Here is a 25,835-nt window from a genome sequence, read left to right as displayed (position 1 = left end):
CAAACAGGACACCGACCGACAGCCACGACGCCTCGGACGGACATGCATGCTCGTGGCGCGGAGCGAGCGGAGCGGTACCCACTCAGCCCCCCCACAGCAACATCTGCAGCAGAAGCAGCTAAAGAGCGAAAGAGTAAGCGCTAGCATCCACTCAACCCAAAATGGGGGAACCACAGCGCCAGAACAGAGCAGCGCAGCCAGCGTCAGCAGCCTGATGGGTTGTGGGGGGTGTGTGGGCGTGGCCATAACGCTTTGGACCCTGGAACATCTTTTGGGCGAACATTTGGCCGGTTCGGGGGGCTTGAACCAATGGCAGCTGTGGATTCTGTTTCATGTGCAACGCCCACACGAATACTGGTAACAGTCTCGCGGCGCCAACCGGCGACATCTGGCGGCTGTCTGCCGAAGTCGTGGCCTGAAAATAGAGGTAAATACTGGGTTTTCGGTGTGAACATAAATATGTTGTTGACATGTAGCAAACGCGTAGTTACCATGTATGAAAATTTACATTTTTGACATGTTGCCAAGTTCAGAGTTCCAAAAACAGGCGCAACGGGAATTTCAACTGTGGCGCCACCGTCTCTGGGCGGTACTCGACTGTACATCAATCTGCATACCTTGGGAAAATGGATATTATAGAATAGAGATATTGTTTGTAATTTCATGCTCCAATTAATACCGAAACTACTCAGTCTCTGTTATAAAGTTATAAACGAAATTTTGCAGCTCGCGGGTACAAATAATAGGTATCAGAACCGGGATAAATGTATATATAAAACACAAAACATATGCATTCATAGGTAAAAAACATCTCAATTTATGAAAACTGCATTATTAATGTTTCATAGAGGTTGGAACAACAAATTTAACATCAATTAAAGAAAATAAGGTATAAAAAAGTCCATACGCACAAAAAGAACCTTGGTTGACCAGCAACAATGACGTCAGATTTAGTCAAAATTTACGTTTTATGCTGTGGCCGTTTTTGTTTGAACCCTATTATCTAAACAATCCCATTAAAAATAGTTCTGGAAACTATCCAATCCTGAACAAAATTTATTGATGAATTGCATAAAGTTATTTGTTTAGGGCTGAGAGAGCCAATTAGCTACTAATATTAAACGGAATATCAAAATCGAGGAATATCATGTCACAAAATATCGTGGTATGGCAGCCCGCAGCAACTACGAATTGCACGAGTCTGGCAGCGCCACAAAATCGACGTCACATTCGTTTTATGTTGTTTTTGTTTGAACCTTAAGATATGTAAATAATCCAATAAAAAGGACTTCTGAAAACTTTCCAATCTTGTAGAAAGTTTGTGTATCTATCGGATAAAATTATTTGTTTAAGGCTGAGAGGGCCAACTAGCTAGTAATATTAAACGGAATATCAAATTCGAGGAATATCAACGTTGAATGTTAAAAAAAAAAACAGTCGATACTATCGTAATAGTATCGGGCTCAAATAATTATAAAAAAACCATTGAAACCTTTTAGGAACTTTTCCATTGTAAAAATTAGATGCCACCTGTCGATTCGTTTACAAATGTGTCTTCGTATCTTATAGCAGACAATCCAAACATATTAAAAGCGCAACGACTGTAGCTCGATACTATCATGATAGTCTCAAAACCATCGATAGTAGCGGGTAGCAGCAAAACATCGATACTATCGATAGTTCCCTCGATGGTTTGAAACCTCTAGCCCTAATAGGCTGTTTACATTGGGGCTGCGTCATGCTTCTTTGCGTCTTGCCGGAGACGCAGTTTTTTTTACATAGGTTAAGCATAGGGCCCTAGTGGTGGCAAAAAGTTGCGTCAGTTTCTGATTCATGTGCGTCTATTCGATATATTCGATTGCTTTTGCTAATTTTTGCTCTTTTCTGCCTATCAGCGCAACTATCACCTCTAAGAACAACAAAAACTTGTAGTTAAAAAATCAAATTTTGGCGCTGTGGTTGTCTTACATAAAACTCATTGTATTATTATCATACGACATTTTTGTGATCCCCTGATGCCATTATGACACTGCTGGAGACGAACTTCGGTGGTTTTCATAATTTTAAGAAGAACTCCCACAAGCTCTACAAAGAAATGTCTGAAAATAATAAATAAATATAAGAATCAATTCTCTTTCGTCCATTTTCTTGTCGTCTTGCATAATTCTGTTGATTTCTCAAAATTTGTGTTTCTTTCCTTGTCATCAAGCACCCAAATCCAAATTCAAGACGCACGTCTTCCAATGTAAACGCCTTTTCTGCTTCATTGCGTCTATGCCGATATCGATAGCAGACGCGCCCAGTGTAAAAAGGCTATAAGAAACGTAAAAATGAGTCCGGAGAGCGTTTTGAGTGCTCTCTTTCGACTGGGTCATGGCAAGGTATGGCCCCAGTATTAAAATCCCCCACGGTGAGTTATGTGGTGAGGTGAGTATTTTTCTTGAAAGCTCTGAATTTTTGTGACGTCATTCGTCACGCCTCATACCTTATCCTTGCGACGCAAACAAAACATATATCGATTCTTGACATAGTCGGTGACAAAAATATCGTACCGATATTATCGTATCAAAAATAAAAAATATCACCTATATCGATATATCAATCTAGTATCAACAATCCTAAAATTCATACACTAATTTTTTTTCGTTGCGCCCGGTTGTGTCTTTGCGGTACGTGTGTGTGTGTAAGAGTCAGAAGAGTGCCGGGTACCGAGCGAGAGAGTCCGACTGACTGTCGCCGCGGCCGTGTTCATAGAAATGTTGGCATAGAAAAGTTTCCTATTTACTTGGCTTTTTTAAATTTTCCTTCCTTTTTTTTCCTGTGGCTATTTGTGCTCCTCCGTTCCCTCTCTGTGTGTGTGTGTGTGTGTGTCCATCAATAGATTTGGATGTGTGTGCGAATTGTTTAGAATGGGCGGTCGAAAAAGAGACATACAGAGATTCCAATCCAACAATTGGCTGCTAAATTGCAAAACCAAACAAAAGATGCTTTTTTTTTCTTCTAAATTTTTCACTTTGTGCCGCGCCCAAAATAGTTGAATTGAAACAAATACGAATTGTAAAAAAGAAAATAGTTATGCGGAATTAACGCGAAGCACATGATGACAACAAGAAAGGAGAAGAGGCAACATACACACATAGGACGCCAATGAAAGCAGCGAAAGGAAAAGCAACAGCAACAGCAAAAACAACTTTTGAAACAAAAACGAAATTAATTAAAGTTTGGCTGTACGAAACAAAAAGAGCTCAACTCGAGAGAGTCCCGCTCGGAGGCAATAGCAGCAGCTTGTTGAAAATTATTCTGCTGTTTTTCATCACTTTTTGTTACATTTTGTTGTTTTTGTATGTATTGCATTATGTACCATACCGTACCGTACAACGAAGCCAAAACTTCGTAATCGAGTTTTGAGTTCGTTTCGGCGCTTGGTTCTCGCTTCGTTCGCTCCTCTGGCCTGGCTCTCTCTCTCTCTCTCGCTCTTTCTCTCTTGCCGCTTACCTGGTCTGGTTGCGGTGCGGTGGTTGAGTCAAAGTTGGAGTCAGAGTCGGAGTTTTGAGCACAATACGGTTGTTGTTGTTGTTGTTGTTGTTGTTGTTGCTGTTGCGTTTGCTGCTAGACCCCAGAGAAAATCAACTTTTCTTAACGTTTTTCCAAAGGTAAGTTTTCCATAAATCCCAGATTGGCTAACGTACAATTTGAATGAATACGAAATACAACAAAAAATCAACCAAGTTGAGTGAGACTTGCGATTGAGCTCAAACACACACAAAACAGGTTTTGCTAGCTAGAAAGAGATGTTGAATGGTAGAAGAGCAGGCAGAGGAGGAGAATACAAAAAGGCAGACAATGAGCGCGAATTAAAGTTGTGCACTGGTATTAGTGCGTGTGTGTGTGTGTGTGTGCTGCGAGAGAGTGTGTGTGTGTGAGCGTTCACTAAGGTGGGGCAGATGCAGATGCTGACATCAATGTTGCCATGCCATCATCATCATCGTAGTCATGATCATTCACCACGCAGACAGCGAAGATACATATGTATCTATCTCTCTCCCGCTCTCTCTCTCTCTCTCTCTGTCGCTCTCTATCTTTTCTCCATGTATCAATTATATGAGAATAAATCTGAAAAATAATTTAAACTAAAATTAACCAAACCGATTTCTCTCTCGAATTCTTTTGTGCGTGCTTCTGTGGCAACGCCGCCCATGCGGTCATCGCTGGCAGACGGCAGACGTCATTATTGTTAATACTGCGTACCCGCTACGCCCCAGCAGAGACGTCTACGTCGACGTCGACGTCAACGTCAGCATCGCAGTTGACAGCCAAATACCTCCGCCCCAATCCGACCTAAAAAATTACCCTACCAGTTGCCAGTTGGATGGTTGGGTTAATGAATGCCCTTGCCGCTTGCCCCGCGGGAAGGTGTGGTGTGGAGGAGCTGTGTGTTCAAAGAGAGACAGAGAGAGCAAAATGATCTTGAGAAATATTCTGCAGCTTCTGCTTAGCTTAGTCATAAAAAAGCCCTCTCCCAAGAGTGTGAGAGAGAAAGAGCGAGAGTGAACACTCCACTCATAGACACACACACACACACACACACACGCACAGACAAGGGAAAGCGGCGAGAGACAGATAGAAGAGCTCAAGCTTGCATTAGGCGCGCTCAAAATATTTATTGAAGTACGGTGAGGATCACCTAAAAGATGACTGTGATGCCCCCCTTTCAGCATTAAGCAGCTTGAGGGTTCCAGCTAAAAGCGGCAGCATTTTATCTCAGCTTCATTTTGAAAGTCTTCACTCACTACTGCCCTGGCAAAGTGATTCACCTGAATGGTAGGATTGTCTCCCGGAGGAGGGTACGTAGCTGAATAAACTTAAAACTCGGTTGGCGGTTGCCACTCCAACTTGGTTGGGATTCGGTCTGTGCCACCTTCGATGGCAATTTTATTTCAATGTTTGGTTTCCGCTTTCGTCCTATGCCGATGCGAAGAGTTATTGGTGTTGGCATTGGAGGCAGGTGTAGTGTGAAGGTTCGTGTCATAGAAGTTCCACTGTATGCTAAGAAACGTCTCGCTGATATGCAATCGCAGCCATGGCCATGCCTATCGCGAAGGTTGTCAAGTGCAATCATATTAGAGGACCCTGATGATGTCATAGCATTAAATATATTTGTGTAAATTATTCGGAAACATTTAATTGGCTTGATTCTTTGACTCCTGATTCCTGTCTCACTGATATTGCCTGTGCACACATACATATGCATATACATATGTACATATTATCAATTGATGCCTCACACCCACCCTCCCATTCCCATTCCCATCCCCATCCCCTTCTAACCCCGCATTTATATGGATCATTTTCAGCGAGGACAAGCGCTACAATTGAAAGCGATAAAAAAAGAACTTGGAATTCAAGTACGGAGGCCACACTGAATTGAAGTTCAATCCAGTGTTCCGCCCCGCCCCACCCCTCCCGTATATAACCTAATTTATAATATGGCAAACAATGGAGAATGTCGAGCATAATTAAAACAGTTCATTATTCAAGCAGCTGACCCCTTAGCAGGGGGGTGCGGAGTGGCGCGCGGTGTGCCTGAATCACTCGGGGGGGACACTCACGCCGCTTTGGTCATGGTTCGTCAGGTTCAGTACTCGGAGTTCTCTGGGTTTTTTTCGCTCTTTTCGGTCGAAATATAAAGAGTAAATGCAATTTTCCATCGATAAATCATCAAAAGAGATTTGATATCAAATCAAGCAGACAGAAGAAGAGTATATATACAAATGTACATAAATATGTATGGACATTTGATTGATGGCACGATATCGTTACCTTGCGGAAAAAACACTTAAATGGCTCGGGGAAACGATTCATTTATCGACCGACCCATCAGTTCCGATCAGTTATGGAATCAGTTTTCCGTATATTGTGTTTCCCCTTTGCTCCCTGTTATATGTCCTGTCCTCTTTGATTTCTGTGCTCCCCCCCCCCAGACATAACAAAGTGATATCATCGATATCTTTTGCGCTCCGCTCCGCTCCGCTCCTCCCCTTCTATCATCCGGCCTGCCCCTCCTCTCCTGCTCTTATTTGATGATATTTATGTTGATATTTTTGTGCAATTGCCTGGCATTTGTTATAATTCAAATGGAACACCCAAAAAATATTCAAAAATAACAAAAAAAAAAACACAACTCAAAGATTAAAAATAAACAACAAATTTGTGTATTCCAATTGAGTAAATATATGTATGATATACATAGTATATAGTATGTATGTATGTATGTATATGTGTTGCGTGCGTGGATATTTGTGTATTGATATATCGCGGACTGTATCTTTTTCCCCGGAGCTTTTGCCATGTGGATTTGTTTCTCGTTTCGTTTGATATGTTCTGGGGGGCACATTTTTAGATGCTGCCCTGCCCGCCCTGCCCGCCCCCGTATCCCGCCAGACCCGCGGCCGGCTCACCTCCTCGCAACAGTCTCAAAACACTCTCCAGCATGGTTCTGTGTTGACTTTGCCAAACAGCTGGCGATTGCGTCATTTCTCGCTTGCGTTCAGCGTTCGGCGTTCGGCGTTCTCTTTGCTCTTTTCGCTCTCTCTTGCTCTTGGTTCCACTTTTAATCCAATTCCCCAAAAGCGGAACAGCAATAACAATCCTTTGTGTGGTTTCGGCTCTCCGCTCCCCGCTCTCCACTCTCCACTCGTGTCTGATGTCATTTGCCTTTTGGGCTGATGGTTGCATGTCCCACCGAAATCCTTTTTGAGCAGCAGAAAATCAATAAGTCCCACCCCTTCCCCCCCCACACACACAGTACATTTTTTGTGGTGCGCGTGGTCGGCGGCGGTGGCGGTGGCAATACATTGCCAGAGACCCCAAGGCCCACCGAACAGCATGACAGCATGGAAAGCATGGAGCATGGATGGCAGCAGGCCGCCGGCCGACTCGTACTCGCGCGTCGTACAGTAAACAATCCTCGGGCCGGCCTGCAAATGATGAGGTCATCATCAAGCATCGTTTCCAGTTCGGTTTTCGTTATTCGGATGGTCTGCCCTGCCCTGCCCTCACCGCCCGCGCGCTTGCCAGCTCGTTGGCGTTGGCTCAGTGGCTTGTTTCGTGTGCAAATACCCTGGAATCCGCTGGAGATATGTATACTTCCACGTCCGCCAAAGTTTTGTTTGCGGTTTGTTTCCACTTCCTTTTGCGATCTGCTCTGATTTGCTTTTGGCGCTGCTCGACCAGAAATCAAAGTAGAAATCGATGGAAGCTAATTTGTAAATATTTAATTGTTGAATCGAATCGGAAAACAACATTCCAACGGAAAAGTTGGAGTGCGAAAGATTGTGCGTAAGTTCTCGCAGAAGGACTAGGAGGATTATTGCTGATTCGATATGAATAATGATTAATGATTAACAGTTTTCCTACTGTCTGTCTCGACATTTATTTAGTAACTTTTGAGAGGAAATTACATGATAAAAAGATTTATTACCCAAGACGCTGCTAATACGACAATCTATTTAATAATTATTAATTAATTAATTAATTAATTGATTGATCAATCACTTCCAGTCGATTGCTGACTGACCCAATTCCATTCATAATACCCACATAATATAATACCCACACAGCTATCCCACATTTACCATTCCTCGCAGATAAATACATACATACATACATATGTACAGACACATTTATATAGATTTTAGCCAACGGCATTATCGTTAGTTCGGCGACATTAGATGTTGGGAAATGATGAAGGCTCCAGTTTCATATGAACTCCATATGGTAGCTCCACAGAAATCGCCTCCATACCATGCCGCACATTTCCCGCCCGTCTCTCTTTGCCACACAGTGCTGCAGTCAGTTTGTGCAACAGTGGGGCAGGGCATGGCTAGCAGCGGGGGGAGACTCCATGCCGGTTCGCGGTTTTAGCGGTTAGATTTTTTGTTTGTTTTGTATTTCTTTTTCTCTACCGGAGGCTACTGTGGGGTGTGTGGGGTGGGGTTGCTCCTAGGTACCGTTTCTCAGTCAACGCCAGCGCCGACTGCGTCGCCACGCGAGTGCATTGCACTTTTGAGTGTTTTTTGGTAGCTTGCCGCGTGGTTGGGAGGGCAGAACAGAACCCCCATGTGGCATGTGGCATGTGGCACAGGTGCACACACACACACACACGATGCAAATGGTGTCTCCGAATCTGCCGCGCATTGCAATTTGCATACCCAGCAGCACCTCCCTCCCTCCCTTTGTTAGTTGGCTCTTCGTCCGGGCCATGAATGGCCAGTGGCCAAGGGACAGATGGGCGGTTGGGTTACTTAGGGCCCTCTTGGCATATGGGTTAAATGTATGCAACTATGTTGCTTGCCACACGTGGCATGGGCACTTAATGCTGATACAGTGGAGGCAACCAGCGAGAGTCGGGTACGGGTATTCCTCGCCGACTCATTAGGCAACTCTACCAGATTCATAATATCCCATTTATATTAAATAAGATGTAAAATGGTTTCCAACAAGAATCTCCTCTCATCATTCCCCATAGTTCTCGTGCGCATAATGGACAATGGAGACAAACGAAGAGAATGGAGAACAAACAATGAAAGAGAATCGCAATCAGACTTGTTGTGGGGCGGGGGGTGTGCATGGGCATATGCCAATACTTGCCAATTATTGTCTCAATGGGTGTGGTGTCGTCCCGCTAACAATTGCGAGTAGGTAATTCGTACATACATACATACATATGCATGCACACAAGAAAGAGATCTGTGTGTGTGTGCTCTTCAGCTTGAGTCACTCTCCCGCGCTCGCTTGTTGCTCTCTCCCACTGTCTGGCTGTGCCGTTTGCCAGAGGGAGGAGAACTGACTGCCTGACGGCGGGGACGCTAAGGAAGGAATTCAGATCTCCAATCTATAGTCCAAGATTTACAGATTTAATTTGATTTTTTGGATTGCATAACTGTGCATACATATGTCATATGTTTGTACTTATGTTTGTACGTATGTTTTTGGCATTATTTTACATCAATCAGTTTACTGCTCGATTTTCTTTTTTTTTACTGTCACTAATTTAATAGTTCAATCAACATTCGATTATGTATGTTGAATGGGAAATTAATTTGATTTCCATCCATGTGAAATGTGTCCACATTTCTGCATTATGCCATTTCCCAGTATCCAATTAATGAATTGATAGCTCTTAGCATGGCGCTCAGATGGGATTTAGCTTCCCCAGTGGAATGAAATGGAATGGAATACTCGCAGAACCCAGTACACCCTCTCTCCTGCTCACTCGCTTGCTGCGGCACTTCTTCGGTCTTCTTCGGTCTTCTTCGGTCTTCTTTGGGCTGCTAACGTCCGTTAGTCTTGGTCGCCAGCTGTGTGTCGCAGGCAGAGTGTCAGAGTTTTTCCTATTTGCGGCGCCATTCCATAAATTGCATTGCATTATATTGCAGGGAGCAGGGAGTAGGGAGCAGAGCCACCCCCCCACCCACCCTGTTGCCGCCGCAAAAAGAGGAGCATTGAACTTCTCGCATGTGGTCCGGAAACCCGACGGAAACTTCCAACCACTATTGCGCGCCCCCCCCCTCTCCGCTCGCTCGTTGTACACCTCTATTCTCGCTATCTCTCTATCCCTCTTTCGCTCTCCCTCTCCCTCTCTCTGTCTCTGTCTAAGCAAAAAGCTTTGCGCTCCGCTTTGGTCACTTCCTTAGACTTTCTCTCTGTCGCTTCCTCGCTCTGTCGCTTGCTGTTGTTGTTGCTGGATGTGGGAACTGCTTGACTGAAATTGTTTTTTTTTTTTTTTTGTGGGTTGTCAGTGGGTTAAACATCTATGTATGCTTGAGTGAAGTAGCGGTAAAAACGCATTGGAAAGCCCGATCTTTGGGGCTGCGCAATTTATTTATTGGCTTAACAAGATCAAGGCTGCAAAGCTACTTCCTTTCATACATACATACATATGTGCATGCACGTACATAAGTACATAAGTCGCGTGGCCTGTCGTCTCATGATCGCTTCCTTCCGCCTTCGCGAGCTTTCACTGTATCAAAAGACACGAATGGCTCTCACATGCATACGTACATACATATGTACATACAAAGTTACGTAGCTATTGTCCCTTTAATCAGTTTTGCTTACTCGCATCAAAATTTAGTCCGGTCAGTCAGTCAGTCAGTCAGTCAATCATTCAACCAGGCTAATCCATTCGCTGTCCGAGGGCCAGGATAAAACAAAAGGCACAAAAGGTTCCCATTGAATTGGGGTGGATTGTGGGATCGAATCAGACTCCTGTATATACTACTCCTTATATGTACATACACACCCCATGCCACCACCATGGCGGGGTTCGCTTGCTACATTGTGTGGCATACGATTGGTATCCCAGTCGCGTGTCAAATAACGGACTGCCGCATCTCTGCATCTGCTGCTGCTGCCGAGGGTTGCATATGAAGCTGTGCAACGAGAGGGTGGGGTGGGGAGGGGAATTGAATATCATTTGATTCATGGACGTTAACTATTTATTTGCTACCTAAGCACACTTCCCTTTTGTGGCACTTACAGAGTATTTGCTTTGGCTTCCTCCACACCCACGGGGTTAATGAAGAATTTTCCAGTAATAAAATTATATACAAAAATACATACATGTGTGTGCTGTCTGTATGTATGTAGTTTTAATTGCAACCGAAAGTCAACATTAATTGCAATTCTCTGCTCGTATGAGAAAATGCTGGTCGATGAAGGCATATTATTGGATGGCTGGTGCCAGACCCCCCCCCACCCCCACCGCGTTCCGATTCGTTTCATTACTGGTTCGGGTTTTCTTAATTTGGGAAATTTATTTGAATTTAATGCGCTCCGATGAGGGCTGATTAGGAGGGAGGGAAGTAGGGTGGGAGTGAAGTAGGGTGGGTATAGGGTAGCTGACCAGAAAGACGACAGAGAAAGAGAGAGAGAGAATTAGTGTGCCATTGCCAGTTGCAAGAAATCTTTAATTAAAGGGGAGAGGTGAGGGTGCTAATTAAAATTCTCTGATTAAAGGGCCTGACAGAGAGAGAGAGAGAGAAAGTGATGGAGGGAAGAGTGACTCAATCACACTCACTCAACACCCCGCACCCCCGTACCGTTTACCGTTTACCGACACTCGAAGTAAACTGAGAAAGAGAAGTGGAAGTGGATGGGGAGGGGGATGGGGCAAGGGCAAAAGGACCATCAAGAGATTGCCCTAAGCCGCCGCTCTGATGAATCAACCGCAAAATGTGCCGCACAGAAACAGAAACAGCAGCAGCAGCAGCAGCGCAGCAGGCGTCGAACGTCAGTCATGAAACGGAAAACGGAAAGCGGATAGTGCCGTAAAGCGCTGGGCAGGGGAGCGTGAGGAGTAAGGGGGAGGGGCCATGGAAACTAAGGACCACTGCATTGCAGTCAAATCAAAGAAGGGCCAAGGGCACGGTCAAGGCCAGGGCCAGGGCCACGGCCAATCAACATCAAAGTCGCAGCAAATCGTAGCCAAAAACGTAATAAAGTTGCTGCTTGGAGTCGGAAGCTTTTGATGATACTTTTGCCGTTGCATTCATCCATCCATCCATCCATCCCTCCAGCTATGGTATTACGGTATCTGCGATAGATATATGCAGATATATGGGAAGGGAAGAATCGATTGACTGCCTTAAGTTAAGTCACATCCACGAATCCGCACAAGAAAAGGTTACTTGTGGGAACAACCACATGGAGCTGCACACAAAACGCACCAAAATATGTGAGTGCCTGCGTGCCCGAGCCCTGACTTACAGTGATCGTCGAACGTATGCGTACGAGTATGCATCACCAAAGATTTCCTTTCAATTCCAAAACGCAATCAAGCAAAAGCAAAAGCTAATCTAGTTCTGGGTGGGAAGTACGTACTTCCTCATAGTTAAACCTCCCCATTGTAAGGAAAAAAAACTCATTACAGCTCATTCATTATGTATGTGCATATGTAGATCATAAATAAATATCTCTTATATTTGGCAATAGGGGCAGGGCAGTAGCAGCATTTAGGATCAAATGATCGATCGCCCAGGATACCCTGTATTTATTTGATTCTTGAATTGAGTTTTCGTATACATACATTTAAATACATACATATGTAAGTATGTCTGTATGTATATTTCCCTACATATATTATGTAAATAAACTCGTTTTGTCCACCCCTCTCTCTGATCGTACATAAATATTCGCTGCTGGCGGATACTTTACCAAATTAATTAATTAGCATAAATTATGAATTAAAATGCGCTCAGTCAGCGATTCGGGCGATAGGAGTGGACTCACGGGTAAAGAGCGGTGGCAGGGAGGGAAGGGAGGAACGAACTAGGAGCATTGCATTTCAACCACCGCACGCGCTTAAATTTGCTGCCTGCCTGCCTGGATGGATGGATGGATGGATGGTCCCCTGGTGGTCCCCTGGTGGTGCGTGGTGGTGGTGGAAGTGTCAGCTGTTGTGTCCCCCACCCCTCCCATACCTGGGTGCATTAATCAACTTGGAACGGACTTGGCCAACCCCTCCAACAGTCGTCCTACCCCCTACCCTACTGGCAGCAGATGGACTCTGTCTGCGACTGCAACTGCAACTGCAATTTATTAACAATTTTGTTTGCATTCTTTTGATCAGTTTTTTTTTTTTTTTCTGTTCAGTATCACCCGTATGTACAGTTATTTTAGAGGCAAAAAACTATTACATACAATTTTTTAGATCGATTTTTTAAAATTGATTTTTTAATTGATTTTTTAATTAATCGTTATCTATTTAAGGGCTTAAACAATTATCCAAAAAAAAAAAAAATTATATAGTTTTAGCTACAGTTACCTACTGTATGCATGCATGTATAATTATTTATGATCACGGGACTATCTGATTAGTTTCGCTAAAATACATATATATCGATTTTATGACTCTTAAGATCTTGATATAACATCCAATAAAGTAATTTCATTGATGCCAAGTTTCTTGAATCTTGGATTTGGATATATGTACTTGTGTATACTCCCGTGCGATGGGTTTGGGGTTAACAGTTCCATTAGTTCCATTAGTTCCATGCATTCTACCAAAAAAAGGAATGTCAATAAGAATTTGAAGGGCATAAAATACTGAGAGGCGGCACCAGGCACCCATCGAGAGTCTCTTACCTACTTGTTTTTCTTCGACTGAAGGTGATGCTTAGATGTGATCCTTAGGCCCTAGATGTGTATCCTCTGAATATGTTTAGGTAACTCTGCTCATATCTCCACCACGTACCGACTGCTGCCCGAGGGGCTAATGGAGTAGTAGCTATTCTCTGCAACGGATCAAAGATCAAAGATAATGCATCAGATCTGCAGTCTGCAATCTGCAGCTTCGGTTCCACTCACCTTCGTCGCTGTCGAAGCTGTAAAAGTTTTCATCGTCGCGGGTCATGGATCGTCGGCTGCGTCGTGCCTGTTGTCGTGCCGCCTGCTGCAGCTGCAGCTGCTGCTGCTGCTGCTGCTGTTGCAACATCTGTTGCTGCGGTGGCGTCAGCTGGGAGGGAGGAGCTGCACCCGTCGAGCTGCGCCGCTTGCTGGGATACGGATAGGCCAGGGGCGATCCGTACTCGGATCGGCTGCAGTTGGAGTTTTGGCGATCCAGGCATTGGTCCAGGGACAGCGACAAGGACTCCTCCTTCCTTCTCCTGCTGCTGCTGCCGCTGCCGCTGTTGTTGTTGTTGTTGTTGTTGCTTATGCTGGGCTGTGTGGTAACGATCTCTGGTATGACGACGACTGGCCGATTTGTGGGAGTAATGGGAGATGCTGCCTCCTCCTCCTGCTCCTGCTGCTCCTCTGCATCATCCTCTTTCTCCTCCTCCTCCTCGCCCCCGCTGAAGCTCGATGAAGTGGCATGCAGCTCGTACTCCTCGCTGTGCAGACGCCGTGGACAGAGGCGTGGCCGGCGGCCGCCCTCGAATCGCGAGATCAGCTTGTTCACCTTGCCAATGTCGCCGGGATGCACCTGTTCGTTGTAGGTGAGCCGCAGGGAGCTGGTCTTGACCAGCGGCTTGGCCGGGCGCGACATGGAGGCGCTGCTCCTCTGTGGCAGCACAGCAGCAGGGGGAGCAGCAGCAGCAGCAGGGGGAGTCATGCTGAGGGGCGGGGGCTTGCTGGTGGGCAGCGGCGGAGGCACTGCATCATAGATGGGCGCTGCCGGCGACGGTGGAGTGGCCTTGCGCTGCGGTGGACGTCGCTGTGGAAGCGGCGGGGGCGGTGGCGAGGCGGAAGGCGGTCGCTCCCAGGTTCGCTCATCCTCTTTTGTGGACTCCTCCTCTGCCTCTTCCTCCTCCACTGCCTCCTCCTCCTCCTCATGCTCCTGGGCCATGAGGCTCTCCCTGCTGTTGCCAATCCTTGGGGGCGCATCTGGCTGCATTCGTATTCGGGTGACCCTGGAGCTGCTGTCGTCGGCCTCCTCGTCGCCGCTCGTGTCGCAGCTGCTCCCGGCACTGATCCTCAGTATGGGGGCGTTGCGGAGCGCCTCATCGAAGTCGGCAAAGGCGGGCCCCGACGCCTCGAAGATGTCGATGCTCTTTGGCTTGTACAGGGAGCGGGCACCCGGCCACGATTCCGCCTCTCCCAGCTGCTGCTCCTTGAAGCTGGAGATGATCTCTGCGTTGGGCAGCCACGCGCCGCTGCCGCTTGGGGTTGGGGGGGCTGGCGACGATGGCAATGGCGATGGCGATGGCGATGGCTTCGTGGAGACGGCAATGATCAGCGTGGACTCGCAGGAGTCGTCGGTGTGCTCCTGGTGGATGAGCACCCGGGGATAGTCCTCGTCGGGGATCTCCTCCAGCGATTCGCTGCTCCAGGCCGTGAAGGAGCGTCGCCCCTCTGCCGCTGCAGCAGCCGCCGCTTGTAGCTCAGCCAGCGTCGCCATTTGTCGAGCAGCGTGGGCGGACGAAGCTCCTGATAGGGGATGCTCCATTTGTGTCTCCTCCCCGCTCTCCCCATCCCCATCCTCATCCTCGTCCTCTTCCTCATCCTGCTGGCCAAATGCCTCCTCAGCACAGACATCCTGTCCGCTGTCCTGGCTGCCACGCTCCGCCTCATCCTCGTCATCGTCCTCGTCGCTATCGCTGCGATGATAGGTGGCGGCCAGCTCCTCATCGTCGTCAATGTAGACGGGCTCGTGACCGACAGTATTCGGCTTGGGCTTGGGCTGGAGCTGGGGCTGCACACCGCCGACTTCCTCGGTCGAGGCGGCGGCGGCGGCGGCGCCCTGCCGCTGAAAAAACTTCAGCTGATGCATCTTCTCGTTGAGCTTCGTGAGGGTTCGCTCCAGATGGACACCAATGGCCATGCCGGTCGCTGCCCCCGCCCCCGCTCCCGCCCCGTCGTCTGCCTTTGCCTTGGGGCTCCTCTGCGCATCCTGTCCCGCCGTCTTGAAGCTTTTCCGCCAGCGCTCCTGCAGCTGCTCCGTGGAGGCAAAGCGGATGAGGCGTGCTCTCAAATTGCCAGACGATTTGGCCACTGGTGGCGCCCCCTCCTCCTGCCCCTGTCCCTGCCCCTGCTCCTGCTGCTGCTCCTCCTCTTCATCCGATTCGTCGACTGACTTCTGCGGCTGTTTCTGCGGCTGCTTGCGCCTCGCTGGCCGCTTGATGGACTTGCGCAGCCTCTTAATGTTTTGGCGGATAGCCGACTTTGCTGGTGGTGGAGTCTGCTCCCCCTGCCCTCCCTTCTCTGCCTTCTCTGCCTTCTCGCCCTCCTCCTCGCTGACCTTGCTGCGCTTCTGGAGACTGGCAAGACTGTTGGGAAAGCTGGGAAGCTTTTGGAACAGCTGCTTGCAGCTGCTGCGACGCGGCGCAGCCTCAAGCTGCTCCTTTGCCACTTCCCCCTCCCCCCTCCACCACCAGCTCCATTTCCATCTCGTGCTTGTCCTCCTCCTCCATTTGCAGCGGCGGCTGTCGGACCTTGGCAAAGCGCGTGGCCGCAATGCCCGGCTTCCTGGTTCTCGTGGGCAGTGGCGGTGTCCCCTCCATGCCACTCTCGTCCCCACTCTGTTCGGCCACGCTGCGTGGCTTCGGTGGCTTCTTCGAACGCTCCTCCTGCCTCGCGTGCCTCGCGTGCCCTGCGTGTCCCTCCTCCTCGCCATCGGCCAGCGTCTTGAATCGAATGTCGTAGTTGTCGGCTATCTGCCGGTCCCTGCGTGCCTGTGCCCGCTGCTCCGACCGCAGCTCTGCCTCGTACTGCTCCACGTAGCGGTCCACCTCGATGTTGTCCCGCCGCACGACCGTCTGCTTGGCGAACAGATGCTTCAGCCGCAGCTCGCTGAGGCTCTTGTAGCCCCTCTGCAGGCGCTGCGTCAGAGTCGGCTGGCTCTGGCCTTCCCGCTGGCTTCCCGCTGGCGGCGAGGGCATCTTCACGGGGCTAATGGGTCGCGAAGCCCGCTCCCCGACTCCGCCTCCGACTCCGCCTCCGCTCTCCGGGGCATAGTAGTCATCGTCCAGACTGCCCGCACTTCGATACGTGCCTGGCTGTCCCTGTCCTTGTCCCCTGCCCCTGCCCTTGCCCGTGCCCTCCTGCTGCTCCTCGTACATCAACGAACTGATGGTGGAAATCCGCTGGGGCGTGCGGTTGATGAACTGCTGCGACTGTGGTGGCAGCGGCAACGGCAGCGTGCACATTCCCCCAGCGTCGCCTCCCTTGGCTGTTGCTCCCCCTCCCCCTGCCCCGGCCACATCCTTGTGGTTGTTGCTGCTGCTGTTGTTTCTCCGGGAGCTGCGAAATATCTTGCGTCCGCGCAGCTTAGGCAGCGATTTCGGCAGCTTCAGTGGCGGCAGCGATGGAAACGACGGCAGCTTGGCTGTAAAATAAAAAATAAAAAAAATTAAGAAATTTTTCTTTGGAATTAATGGAAATGAATTCACATACATTCAAAGACTTTAAAAATACCAAAATATTGATTGCAGCAGGAACAACAAATTTTATTTTTTTTTTTACAATTCTCTTTTTTTTTTTTATCGACTCTGACCGCCTTGGGGCTGCTGAGTCACGGTCCCCAGAGTCGGAACCCAGAGACGGTTCCCAGAATAAAAATAAAATTAAATAAAACAATTCAGAGGAGAGGCAAAATAAATCTTTAAATTAATTAGCACAGTTTAGTTAATTTAAAAAAAAAAAAAAAAATTTACACTAATTGTGGTATTTGCTGTATTTGATATTATGCATAGCTGCATTTGAGTTATTCGAGTTGTTGAGTGTCACGAGATGAACTAGTTCTAGTGGTTCAAGTGAACCGTAATAAATATAATCCTAGTGGCTTCAATTGGAAACTTCAATGTGAGGCATAGTTGGGTAAAGCAACACAAGCGATATATTATAATGAACATACATTCGTTTCCACAAGTTAAATGCAAAATGCACTCGCACTCGCACTCACCTCTCAGGCCATCCACGTCGAGGCGCTGGCAGAGATTACGAAAGTCCATTGAGCCAATTCGGCTGACCCGCTCCGTATTCGAGTTTCGATTCGGATTCGGAGGCTGTTGATGTTGATGTTGATTCCTTTCGGTGCCCAAGGTCCTTTCCAGCTGCGAATCCGATTGCACTTGATGCAGGTGATGGTGCTGATGATAGTGATGGAACTGCTGGTGGCTCATCGCACCGTCGACTGCAACTCCGATTACACCGATTACACCGATAACTCCAAAGGCATCAATCACACCAAAACCAACAACAACACCAACAAAAACAGAACCGAAAACGAAACCGAAACCGACAACGACAACGACGACGACGACAACTGGGAACGTCCGTTGCAGTTCAGCATTTTAGCCAGTTTGAAGCTGAGGCGGTCAGCATTGGCTTTGGCCCCACACACGGCACACACCACACGCCACACGCCACACACAACGGGCTGCAACCGATTTCAATGGGAAATCGCTAATTGAATTAACGCGCGGACAGACGGAGAACAGAACCAAAACCAGAGCCACAGCCACAGCCAGAAACAGAACCCTTCTCCAGGTCGCGGTTGCTCCCCTCCCCTCCTCTGCTCTGCTTTGCTCTCCTTCCCTATCATCCATCCATCCCATGATGCACAGGTGTTCGGTTTCGTATTCCCGCTAACTGGCCTGGCCTCTGGCCCCATTTCTATTTTCCATTTTTGCATTTTCTTTATTTTCCGTTGATGGCCAACAGTACGGCCTATGGGTAACCAGGTCTATGACGATACCTCCCCCCCCCCACCCACCATTCTGGCACCCATTTTGCATCGACTTTTCGACTATTTCGCTGGTGCATTTGCTGCAATTGATTCTCATAGACGATATTTTGGCTGTGGCTGTGGCTCTGCTTCTGCCTCTGTGTCTGGGGTTATCTTTGTGGTGCATATTCGTATTTCCCATGTCTCTCGGTCATTTCCTCCGTCGTTGGACCGCGCTGTACTGTTGTTCTGTACCCAAGGCAAATATCGTTGAAAAGTAACAAAAATAATCGATTTTAAGCTGGTGCCCCGAGCTGCATTTCGATATATAAAATACGCCAAGGACAAAGCTGGCACTTCTCTCTCTCTCTCTCTCTCTTTCTGTTCTCTCTTCCAGTGAGATTCAGTGAGTGATTCCAGAGAGATCTCCTTGTATTATCTTCTTAAGGGTTTTCTATTATAAATGTTAAGCGCACAAAATGCGACTCCATTCCTTAGACGGGCACAGAGAGCAGCGCATCTGTTGAGCATTAGTTGAGCACTTTCCTCGTTGGAATCATCATATTGGATAATTGCATTACTCATTACGTATTACTCATCTGTCTGTTTCTCTCTCTCTCTCTCTCTCTCTCTTTTCAGACACGCAGACGTGCTAAACTTTTACTGCCTGCACCCAACCAACCAGCCAAACCACCCACCCACCCACATTACTCTCTCGCTCGTACGCGTCGTCTCTCTCGTCTCGTTTCGTTTCGTTTCGCATTGAAAAGTGTAAAGTTCTAGACAACATCATCAACATAATAATAATTTTATTTGCAGTGCGACAAGGAGAAAAGATAAAAAGAGCTCGACTTGGATGCTATTTTCATTAGTGTGAAAATTGTGTAAGATCTAAGAGCTGAGCTGCAGGAGAAGGCGAAGGAGAAGGAGAAGGAGAAGGAGAGGTAACATTCCAGACACCCGCAATTACAACCACAAATACAACCAAAAGCACACGCACGCGAAGTGAGAGAGACAGAGAGAGTCAGAGAGAGTGAGCAGCTCGAAAATGCGGCGGCAGTCAACGATGCTGGCCGCGATATTGCTAGCTGCCATTTTGGGCAGTGCAACGGCAAGAAGTAAGTAAAGCGAATGGTGGGGGAATCTACACTGGGAGCAAAACACCCCATCTAAGTATGTTCGAAGCCAAAGAAATAGACAATAGACAAATAGCCCCCTCAGTCATGAGCTGAACAAAAAAAAAAACAACTATGTTTTCCTCCAGCAGGAAATCTCTACTTATCCCCCAGAGCATAGCACAAAACTATATTCGGAACTGCCTCAGCTTTTCCCCCGAGGGCGAAGCTAATCGCCTGTAGATCACCTCAGATCTACCTACCCATTAGACCATTAGACGGCGAAAAATTGCCTCTAAATGGTGGGGGGTGGATGGAGTAGATCAATTTGGAAGTCCGATTTGTCTCGCTTTAAGTATTTCCATTTCCATTGCCACTCCCACTCCCACACACAGCCCCAAGTTGTGGTGGGCTCCCACATTCAAAAATTGAGTGAGAAATTCAATAGTTCTCAAGGTCTAAAAATAATATCGAACCTAATTTAAAATTGATGCGACCAATTAGTGGCAAGATCCCAATGCTCATCAATCTTTACCGCTCCTGCTCTCCTGCTCTACCCACAGCCAACTCCCCGCCACGGATCATCAAGCAACCGGCACCCGGCGAGCTTCTCTTCAAAGTGGCGCAGCAGAATAAGGAGAGCGACAATCCATTTATTATCGAGTGCGAGGCCGATGGACAGCCCGAGCCAGAGTAAGTAAAAACGTAACACTAAAACTAAAACTAAAATATTTAAAAATACACACACATACATATGTACATACATATGTATATTTCCTTGTAAAAGAGAAAGAGTTCATATATTTCCCTGGCATACATTTTATTGGTACATTTATGTAGTACACGTAGTATGTATGTAGCATCTATTCTACTACATCCGCCGCCGATTCACCTAAATCAAATTTAAGACCCAAATATTTCCCCCTTTCGAGATCTTTTTTGTTTGTTTATTTTTTTCGGCCTTGTTTTTTACGAAATATTTTCGTCACAAAAGTATTTTCAAATTTATTATGCGAACGAGGGAGCAGCATTTATAGCAGAATTTGATACAGTCTGCCCCAAAGAGAATATAACGGGGGAAGCAAAAAATGGCAAAAGGAACGAAGAAAGAAAGGTGCCCTGAAACAAATCAGGGTATAATCCAGTTCCAAATGCAACAAATGTCAAATATTTTTCTGGCGCTTTTCATGGGCTATTTTTGTGACAAAACTAACCCAAGACATAGCTATATTTGTATATACATATATGTGTGTATATGTAGGTATATATTTTCGGTCAAGTTTTGTGGTGCTGGAAAGGAAGGGAAACTATGCCGAAAGCTACCTCTAACCTGCCTGCCTCTTACCTCATATGAGTAATGTCTGAGCCGTGTTTATGCGGCCAATTTGAACCTGTTTCCTAAACACAAATAAAACACGTTTCGCGTTACGATTAGTTTCGTTTCGTATCGTTTCGTTTGGCTTCTTTTGGGGCCGTTTGACTCTGAGTTTTGGCCATGTACTTGGGCCCATTCATTGCATTGAGTCATCTTCATCTCCAACCACATCACCGTTTGAAATGCGGAATTCAAAGTTATTCGTACATACATACATACATACATACATACATATGTATATATTGTATGTATGTATGTGCCTAGATACATTCTGGACATCGCGTGATGACCTCATTGTCAAAATAAAATAAAAGAATGACTGAATGTGCGGCGGTGCGGTGGGTGGGGGGGCGGTGGGTTATGAAAAGCGGCGTGACGTGCCATGAAAATATTTATAAAGCGTCTGTGAAATGTTTACGATGGAAAATATATGTGAAAATATGGAATGGTGTTCCCCTTCGAGCTGCTTCTACATGCATATTATGTACACTTGCTTTAAGTTCTACCAAAGGCGGCGGAGTACTTGTCTTCGGGGAAGAGCTTTCTTTTTGTTTCGTTTCCGTGCGCTACAAACATTTGAATAATTTAAATGTTTAGCCACTCGAAGGGTATACCCAATGTTTAATGAGAAATTAATGATTCAATACATCAAGTGGAGTTTGCAAAGAAACAAAATATTCCCTCTCCACAGCTCGCTCTCAAGGAAGAGTGTCATACAGGCAGACACAAGTCTGATCAGATCAGATCAGATCAGAGTGGAGAGAGAAGTGTTGTCAAAAGAAGCGCCTGAAGAGAGAAGGCAGAGCAGAGGCAGAAGCAGAGATATAAGCAGTTCTGCTGCTGCAGCAGCGGGCGTCGGCGGCAGCACAGCAACAGATGGCCAAATGCCAGACCAGACAGAGACAGAGACGGAGACGCGCTGCTACCGTCAGCAGTGGCAGCGACACAGAAGTTGGCAATGTGTAAAATGTAGAAGAAAGCAGAGCAAGGGAGGGAGAAGCAGTAGCAGTAGCAGAACCAGAACCATGATAAAGAGGAAAAATGAGAAAATGCTGTTGTTTATTTTTACACGTATGTACATGCATACACATATGTACATGTGAATGTAGGTCTGAAATGGGTTAATAGTGGGAAATGTGTGCGCTTTTCCCGGCGTGCTCTTCCGCTCTCATCGCTTGGATGGAATGGCGGCAGCAAGTGGTTCATTTAGATGGACACAAGAGTACACATGTACGCGGGAACGGGAACGGGAACGGGTACGCGAGTGCGCTGGGACAGGCACACAGGTAGTGGTAGATAGAAGTACGAGTGAGCAGGGGGGTATGGGCAGGGGCAACCATTATGGAACCAGTTTGACCGGATGGTCAAGCACGCTGAGAATATTAACGAAACAAGACAAAAAAATAAAACAGATCTACACCTACAAAAAAGCCAAGCCCCGAGCATTACGTAATACCAGCTACAGTTGTGTTTTTTTTTTTTTTTTTTTTACCAAAAATTAATAATGTGATTACTGAATTATAATCAAAAGGATTTCAATTTCAATCTGCATACAATATGTACATAATTAACATGTGTATTATTTCAAACATTTTTCCTATTACAAACAAAATCTATGCCGTCAAAGACAGCAGCGATGAGCAAAGCGGAGGGTGAGAGGAAGGTAATGTGGTAACAGTGTGTGGCTTACATCAGCACTGCTTCGTTAAAGTCGTGCTTGGTTCTCTCTCTCTCTCTCTTGGTTCTTCACTCAAAAGCTTTTTATGCTCAACTCTCTCTCTCTCTCTGTCCCTCTCTCTGTTCACCTTTGTGCTCTATGTGTACGGTATACGCCTTCTGTGGTTCAGCGTGACATACTTTTATTGTTGTCATTGGCTGCTTTTACCCACTTCTGCTCTGCTGCAGCTCTGCTCTGCCACTGTCACTGCCTCTGTCACTGCCTCTGCTGCAGCTGTGCTGCCTGCCTGCCTGCCTGCAAATGCACAACGCAATGCGTGCACAGTTATTTTTATACCTCAACCCAAAGCAACAACACAATCCATGAGAATGATGAGAATGATCATGATGATGATGTTTAGCTTTTTTTTTCACGTTTCTTTTTAGCGCATCGACATTAATGATTGCATTTGTTGCTCTATCTCTGTCTCTCTCTCCCTCTCCCGTAGCTGTATTAGTTCCGTAGGTTGCGCTCCAATTTCAGTTATTCAGATTTTTCAGATTTTCAGCTATTGTTGGGGTGGGCGTGGTTGACTATTCTCTGTCTCTCTACACTGCATCAGTGTATGGTTTTCCCTCATTCAAATTAAACTAAATATTTAGTTCAACGGTTCATTGCCTCAAGTACATATGTACATATGTATTTACATATCTCAAATCGAAGCAATCGGAGATCACCGATTCGACGTTCAATTGAACTGGCTCAAAGCTCAGCAAGCGCAACATCTCTTTCCCATATGTCTGTCTGTCTGTCTGCCAGTCTGTCTGTCTGTAAATATATCTCTCTCTTTTTTTTCGCTGTTGCTGTGTCTTCTTCTCTGTATTTTTTGTCTGTCTGCCTCTTTGGGTGCCCTTGACTATGCATGAGAGCACGTTTTTGTGCTTCTCTTTTTTTTTTTTAAGCTCTGTCTTAGGCTTTGCATTTGTCTGTCTATTTCGATTACATATGTACATATGTATGTATGTATAAAGTTGCTTGTTTGAAAACTAGTTTTTCTTTTAACCTATCCTTGCTCTCTCTCTTACTCTATGTATGACTGTGTGTGTGTGGGAGACACTTACAGATTTTTAAACAATAATAAAATGATGGAATTTCTTGTGTTTGAATTTTGAAACTTTGCAATACCCAAACGGTTAAATTCAATTTCAATCAACCAAACCATGCTAACGGATAAGTATGTATGTATGCATGCATGTATGTATGTATATTTATGCTTGCGTATGCGTACGAATTCCAAGAGATCGCCTAAAAGCAGGCAATGTGTCCTGTCTCTCTGCCCCTTTTCGCATATGTAGTACGAGTGGGGCTGTGGGCTGGAGGGGAGGGAGGTAAACTTATTGATTTTTTACACCACATTAGTTCGAGTCCTTCAAAAATGAAGCTGCTGCTGTCCTTGAATGTTATTTTCTCTACTCCATCTCTCTCTCTTTCTCTCTCTCTGTTTGCCCCCCATTGAAGTCGTTATTTTTCAGCTTCATGTTTCCTTAATGATTCTGTCAGTGTCTCGCCTTCGCGTCGCCGCCTCCTCCTTCTCCTGCTTCACTTGCAGGAGTCCTCGTCCTCGTCGTCTCGTCTGTGATTAACATTCTGAACCCCCAAAAGAGCGCTGTACTCTGCACAGGAGGCGTCTCCTGTGTCCGGAAGGAAAGCACTCTGCTCTCCCCAATTTACAGCCCAGCACACCAGAGCACACACTTTAACCCCCCACAAAAGAAACATGATTCATGCGTATCAATCATCAATCAAACTTTGGGCAAACTGCAGCCGAAATCGGAGAGAGTGTCGCGTAGGGGAGGGGAGGTCTGATGATGACGACGCTCTTTTTGGTCTCCGTTTTTGCCATTTTGTCATTTATTTGGCTTCCTTCCGTCTCTTACCCATTCCCATCTCTCTTCCTCTCTCTCTCTCTCTCACTCACTCTCTTTGGGCTGCTTATTTCGGATATTGCGCATATGATTCGCCGGTGGACGAAGGGGCAACAAGGGGGGATATTGTCTGTCTGTCTGTCCGTCTTTCGATTGGCATATTTAATTCGGCTAAATTGGAGAAAATCGATGAAGTGCGACAGAAAAAACCAAAAAATAATAAAGCAAAATGAATAATAGGGCTTCCTGCATATTGTCTTTCTGCTTGGGGGAGGGGAAACTAAGGCAAAGGGAAACTTGGACTGGACTGCTGTTGCGTCATTCCTTATTATTAGGGGGAGATTCGGTGTCATAAATGACATATAACTAAGTTATTAAATGTGAGATTATGTTGGGTCCTGTGTGCCTGTGTCCTGAGTGCCCTGCACAATGTACATAAATATATGTACATATGTTCTTTAATCATGAAAATGTGTGTTACCGTTACTCCTTTGCTTACTTTTAGCCCAAAAACTGGATACAGTTTAGTATGCATGTACATTACATATGTATGACAGCAACAAAACCAATTCCTCTCACGAAAAACGAAATCATAAAATATCAAAATCAGATAAGCACACAAAGATCCCAAGAGTTAGCCAAGAAACATACATACATACATACATACATACATACACAATTAAATGCCAGATATTAAGTACATATGTACATACATGTATGTAAGTATTCCCTGCAGAAGAGTCAAACTGTGAGTCAAATGCTCGGAAGGGGAGAGAAAGCTTCTCTCCCTCTCTCTCTCACTCTCTGAATTTCTTTGTGAGAAGTAGTTTCTCACGTTCTACGTACTGCACTCGTGCTCGGCGTTCCCATTCCATTTCATTCCATTCCCTTCTCTCTGTTCTGTGTTCTTTTGCCGCTTGATGTCATCGCTGGCGACGTCTAACGGTTGCTTTTGCATGTTTGTGTGCTGTGCGTGTGTGCCGGTGCCGGTGCCGCACTGCGCTCTTTAACCCTTTTATGGGTCGGTGGGGCACATTACGCACATGACAATTAAACGAGCCGAGCCAAGACGGGTTCCAGAAACTCTTGAAACTGTTGAAACTGTTCTTTGTACATATTTCGTGACTCTAATTACCACGCGGTGTCTGCTGCTGCTGAGAATTGAAATATATTTCGGAAGCGCCCCTCCAGCTACGAGCTTGGAATGTGTGTCTTTGCCATGACCAAAATTATATCTACATATGAACATATGAACATTTTGTTGTATAATTTCTTGGCATTTCCGGTACAGGTGTGCGCCCACAGGTGTCTGTCAGCGCCATCCCTCTCGCACCAGAGAATTCTCTTGCTGCCCGCCGTCTGTCGTCTGGCCATGTCTTGCTGTCAGGCTGCTCTGCTGGCTGCTTGTCAGAAACAGAAACTGAAGCATTTACTCCCCAAACCCCCCCAACTTTCTGGAGCAATTTTCGTGTATTGCCATCGATTTTCATGTGAACGACGCACTCTCTGGGAGTAGCAGTATATTTTGATAAAGGTCCTTTGATTAGAACAACAGAGATCCTTCCGCTAGCCATTAGCTGCTGGTTCTACTACTCTC

At 46.3% G+C, this 25,835-nt stretch overlaps 2 protein-coding genes across 5 annotated transcripts in view; one reads left to right on the top strand and one right to left on the bottom strand.

The window, feature by feature from the left end:
* The first annotated feature begins 2,585 nt into the window (after positions 1 to 2,585).
* The window catches only part of LOC111065175 (neuroglian), a 38,083-nt gene continuing 14,833 nt past the window's right edge, over positions 2,586 to 25,835 (top strand). Inside the window, exons 1-3 of one of the 4 annotated variants that reach the window (XM_022353195.2) lie at positions 2,586 to 2,669; positions 18,986 to 19,284; positions 19,845 to 19,974. In XM_022353195.2, coding sequence (XP_022208887.1) covers positions 19,215 to 19,284; positions 19,845 to 19,974 — 200 coding nt within the window. In that variant the 5' untranslated portion in view covers positions 2,586 to 2,669; positions 18,986 to 19,214. Of the gene's footprint in view, positions 2,759 to 18,985; positions 19,285 to 19,844; positions 19,975 to 25,835 lie in introns of all 4 variants that reach the window. The other 3 variants (XM_022353194.2, XM_022353193.2, XM_022353197.2) reach the window with 3 other exon arrangements.
* Positions 12,810 to 17,867, bottom strand: LOC111065177 (actin cytoskeleton-regulatory complex protein PAN1). Its single transcript, XM_022353199.2, is given in 5 exon segments — positions 12,810 to 13,061; positions 13,147 to 13,295; positions 13,369 to 15,891; positions 15,893 to 16,825; positions 17,402 to 17,867. Coding segments are annotated over 4 exon segments (3,735 nt in total). The 5' UTR covers positions 17,622 to 17,867; the 3' UTR covers positions 12,810 to 13,061; positions 13,147 to 13,236.

Source organism: Drosophila obscura, unplaced genomic scaffold (genome assembly GCF_018151105.1).
Source record: "Drosophila obscura isolate BZ-5 IFL unplaced genomic scaffold, ASM1815110v1 contig_73, whole genome shotgun sequence".
Lineage (NCBI taxonomy): Eukaryota > Metazoa > Arthropoda > Insecta > Diptera > Drosophilidae > Drosophila > Drosophila obscura.
This window is presented reverse-complemented; position numbering and strand designations above follow the sequence as displayed.